This window comes from Berghia stephanieae, unplaced genomic scaffold, assembly GCF_034508935.2.
Source record: "Berghia stephanieae isolate SIO BIC M18660-M18661 unplaced genomic scaffold, UCSD_Bste_1.3 scaffold788, whole genome shotgun sequence".
NCBI classification, from domain to species: Eukaryota; Metazoa; Mollusca; class Gastropoda; order Nudibranchia; family Aeolidiidae; genus Berghia; species Berghia stephanieae.
Genome location: NW_027629419.1, coordinates 12,501 through 16,881, shown reverse-complemented (window position 1 = coordinate 16,881; position 4,381 = coordinate 12,501). Strand labels below are relative to the sequence as shown.

The following is a 4,381-nucleotide window of genomic DNA, read 5'->3' as shown; positions in this document are numbered from 1 at the left end:
TTAATCACCTGACATGGAAGGCTGATTTAAATTATTTGGGGGGTGGGGGGGGGGGGGGAATTAGTATTTTAATTTTTTTAAAGCCCTGTTATTGTTATTTTTCACAAAATAAAGTAATAAAGTTAAGTAATTCGCGGTAGCGACACATGTGTCGTCAGCTGATGCAGCAGCTTCTTATGGTTCACACTACTATGTTATGACGATCGACCCAATCAGCAAAGTTCGGTCCGCATTCGTGCACCGTCGCGAACCCGCCTGGTAGCATCGTCACAACACACCTTTCGACTAGATGCTCTGCCGTTTCGGGTTCTTGCCCACAGCGTGGACATATTGGACAGGAAGTTAGACCCCACTGATGTAACGCACCGGCCGTTAGGCAGCTCCTCGACCGAAGCCGATTCGCAGCTACCCAGTGTCTCCTCTTACTGGTATCAAAGCCTGGCAACTTCTCACCAAGCTTAGAGGAGTGTAGGTCCGCAAATTTTACAATTTTCATGAAAAATCTAAATTTTTCACCATTATTTAACCCGAGTGGTTTTTTTGAAGTGGCGAATTTCCGAAAGTCAGCATCATTTTCTCATAGCTCCTGGTCTGTTTAAACTGCTACTGGAAGCTGCCCAGTCTGGTTTTTAAACTGCCATACTACTAATAGCCGTTACATTGCAATTAAAAGGAGTTTTTCTACTTTCACTTTCACCTTAGTGACGAGTGACGCTATTATTGTTATCTTCAATTGGTTTCGCTACCGGCGTTCTTTTCTCTTACATCTAGTTGATTACAAACTCGCTATGGACACGTTCCTTGGTTTAGATATGAAGAAGGCAAAATGTGCTCGCCATGTCACTGCACACCAGCGACACTCAGAATACAGCCAGTGGACCACGTCAGTGGTTCAAAGCTATTCTGCACACCATGCAACAAGGTTATTGACCACTTACAAAAGTCTTCTGTGGATAGCCGCCGCAATTCCGCAGACCATAAATCAAAAGAAGAAAGAATGAAGAGGTCACATGCCACTGACGTGGATGAGAGTGAAGCGGTGAAGAAGCAGAGGACATTGGATTCTGTTTTGAAGAAACCGTCTACAGTTTCAACGCAAGGTGAGTGGTGCACCCTTTCCCTCTAAATGAGTACTTAGTTTTGGGTGGATATTGCTCTATAAATCTATACAATTACAACTATATAAAAGATGAGGGTATTATTATTACTATTATTATTATTATTATCATTGTTGTTCTTTTTATTATTACTTTGTGGTATAGTGAAAAGACACTCGCTTTAAGATCGGAAGGACCTGGGTTCGAGCCTCGCTCAGCGCATAGTTGAGTCCTTGGAGAAGGCTCTTTACTCACATTCTCTCATGAAATGGAGGTGTAAAATGAGTACCTGGCCGTTAACAGTGTTGTCTCTGTCCAAAAAAATTGTAATATCGCCTAACAGGCTTCATGTCCCATCCTACCTGTTAAATGTTGCTGTTGGCCACGGACCCCTTGTAAAGTGCTTTGAGCACGTTTAGTGGATATTGCGCCATATAAAGCTTATTTTTTAAAAGCTATTCATATTTGTGAACATTAACAAACTAGTTTTTAAATTTCTTTCTTTCAGCAAGAAATGATATCTGCAATGAAGTTGTGTCAATGTTTGCTGCAGCAAACATTCCCTTATCGAAGGTTGACCACCCAGCAGTCAGAAACTTCTTGCAGACAAGAGTTGAAAACGGTGGTGCCATTCCACAAGCTCATCAGCTGCAGGAATGCTACTTAAAGAGGGAGTTCACCAACAAAAAAGAAGTGGTGTATAAGAAAGTTATAAACAAGCCTGTGGCCATCATCTGTGATGAAATGTCTGATGATGTTGGAAGGTGGGCTTTGTTTTTTTGTTTTTGACTGACAATGTTTGTAGAAACTAAAGCGAAAGAGTAATTTATATATAGGAGTAGGAGGCAGGTGAATACACACACACACACACACACTCACGCACAATCATATATATATATATATATATATATATTATATATATATATATATATATATATTATATATATGGGCGTACTACACAACACAACATACACAGTGATCAGTTCGAATCCTTAGTTTGAATTCTATAATTAAATGCTGAGAGCAATTATGATATCACCTTTGCATCCTTCCCTATATGTTATTTTGTGTTTTCTCTTATTTGTATCGCCTATCTTTTCAGGTTTGTCCTCAATGTCTTAGCTGCACCACTGGAACCCTTGAGCGCTGATGTGGACAAAGTCCAAAGTTACTTCTTGGACACAAGATTTTTGTCTGTCACAAACCACACAACCGTTGCGACGGCCATAATTGAATGCTTAGTCTCCACTGGCATCAAGTTTACTGACGTTGTCACCGTAAACACAGACAATGCAGCATACATGAGGAAGGCTGATGTATTGAAAGGGCTCATGCCAAATGCTACGCATATCACATGCATGGCTCATATCATGAGCCTAGTGGGTGATGCCTTCAGAAAGCCCTTCAATCGCACCAACAAATTCGTCAAAGCTGCAAATGCGATATTTTGGAACGCCAATGCCAGAAAGGCAAGATATCTGCGATTCCTGACACCACTCGTCAAATCTCCAAAGATGCCTCCAAACCCAATCGCGACACGGTGAGATTTTGAGAATGTTCCTTTCTTGGTCATGATTCATCTGGGTCTTTAAAAAAACTTTTTTCACCAAAAGGTGACACATTGTTAATATTGGATATTGACAAATAGGAGGGTCAGTCCAGTCATTCTTATTACCTAATTTGATATGTTAGTAACCATATTTAGTAGTATCATGTTACAGTTATAGTAATCTGCTCCCTTTTTTTTTGTTGAAAAGATGAGCTTTAATTAAGTATCTGACTGGGAAAGTGCTTGCTATGGCTTAATAGAATTGATTATTCCATTATGTTACCTTTTTAGATTGTCATCATTTTTTCATTTCAAAGTTAGTTTCCTTTAACCATTGACTTAAGAAAATGCACTAGAATTTTTTAAAATAAATATTGGAAGCTATCTTGCACAATTATTTCGGGGTAAAGTAAGAGGGTCATAGTCAACCATTAAAGTCAATGCCTAACATTAGTCCTCACTAGGTCAAGTCATATGATGATGGTAAATTCAACAGACTATACTATAAGGCCAAAAACTGATAGATTAAGTAGGTATAATGTTATCTTATTTTCAAATAAAAATTCAATTTAACAAATGAATTAAAAATGCATCATTTCTTTTACTTCCTTTTCAAAATCCAGATGGAATTGTTGGTTTGAAGCGGTCTCATACCATGAGAAAAATTTGCAGCACTTTGCCACATTCATTGCGAAGGAAATGGAGCACTGTGGGCGCACGGCTCCAGAGTCGTTAGTCTACTTGAATGATATCCTCTGCTCGGTGTCGGAGCGCCAGTTAATTCAAGCAGAGATGAGCTTTATAATCCAGCAGTCTCAGTCCATCGTTGTAGCTACTGATGTATTCCAAAGCCAACGTCCAATCGCCATGACAGTAAATATTCATTTTCTCCTCCTACCTTTAAATCTTATTTTATAAGATTAAGAGCAGGTATCATTATTAATGAAACGATTCCATCTTTGTTGAAACTCTGCCTTTGGACACAACATTATAGTTGAATGTCTTTGACAAGAGCAAGAAAAGAATTACAAAACAAAAATACTTTCTTATGTTTTTTAATACTTGTCTTATTCTTATATCTATTTTCACCAGGCGTGGTCAAAGCTCATGGAAATTAAGGACCAGTTTTCATCTTGCCATGTGACCCTACAAGATGTAGAAAGACACTGTCCGCATGACCTGGACCAACATCTCAAGCTTCAGCTCCAGGATAGTTTTTGTCAAGCTTTCTCTTTGGCCAATGAAAAGCTTGAGAAATATTCATCGACGGAAGGCCAACCAGGGATGGAATTATTGAAGGAGATACCTTTCTTCAATCCTTGCAATTTAGTGTTTATTGCTGACCCTTATATTGATTCTTTGACCATTCCTGGTATTCATGAAGTACCTCGTGCAGAAGTACTTCGATATAAAGAGTCTCTTGGTCCAAGAGCAGTGTCGGCATCTGGAGGCATTCCACTTGATCTGACTGTTTTTTGGAACAGTGTTAGCTCAGATGTTCCCCATCTTGCTACGCTGGCAAAGAGATACATATACACCTGCCTTAATTCTGCTGATGCTGAGAGGTCCTTCTCCATTTATAATCTTGTATTTTCAGACAGGAGAAGGCGGCTCAACGAAGCAAACTTAAAGGCTTTGGTGTTCCTTTATTATAACAGTTTTATTTCTTATGAATATCTTGTTTAATTAAATTTTGATACTTCTCTTTGCAGGTTTTTCGTACTTTTGTTTTGAA

The 4,381-nt window shown here is 39.0% G+C and overlaps 2 protein-coding genes across 2 annotated transcripts; both read left to right on the top strand.

Annotated features, from left to right (window-relative positions):
- Positions 1 to 826: 826 nt before the first annotated feature.
- Positions 827 to 2,641, top strand: LOC144962288 (uncharacterized). Its single transcript, XM_078895196.1, has 3 exons — positions 827 to 1,100; positions 1,606 to 1,861; positions 2,200 to 2,641. The coding sequence occupies exons 1-3, from the start codon at positions 827 to 829 to the stop codon at positions 2,639 to 2,641; spliced, it is 972 nt and encodes a 323-aa protein (XP_078751322.1).
- A 550-nt stretch (positions 2,642 to 3,191) lies between these two features.
- LOC144962287 (uncharacterized) lies at positions 3,192 to 4,335 on the top strand. The gene is made up of 2 exons (XM_078895195.1): positions 3,192 to 3,519; positions 3,739 to 4,335. Exons 1-2 carry the CDS (start codon positions 3,346 to 3,348, stop codon positions 4,330 to 4,332), a joined length of 768 nt encoding a protein of 255 aa, XP_078751321.1. The 5' UTR covers positions 3,192 to 3,345; the 3' UTR covers positions 4,333 to 4,335.
- Positions 4,336 to 4,381: the final 46 nt, after the last annotated feature.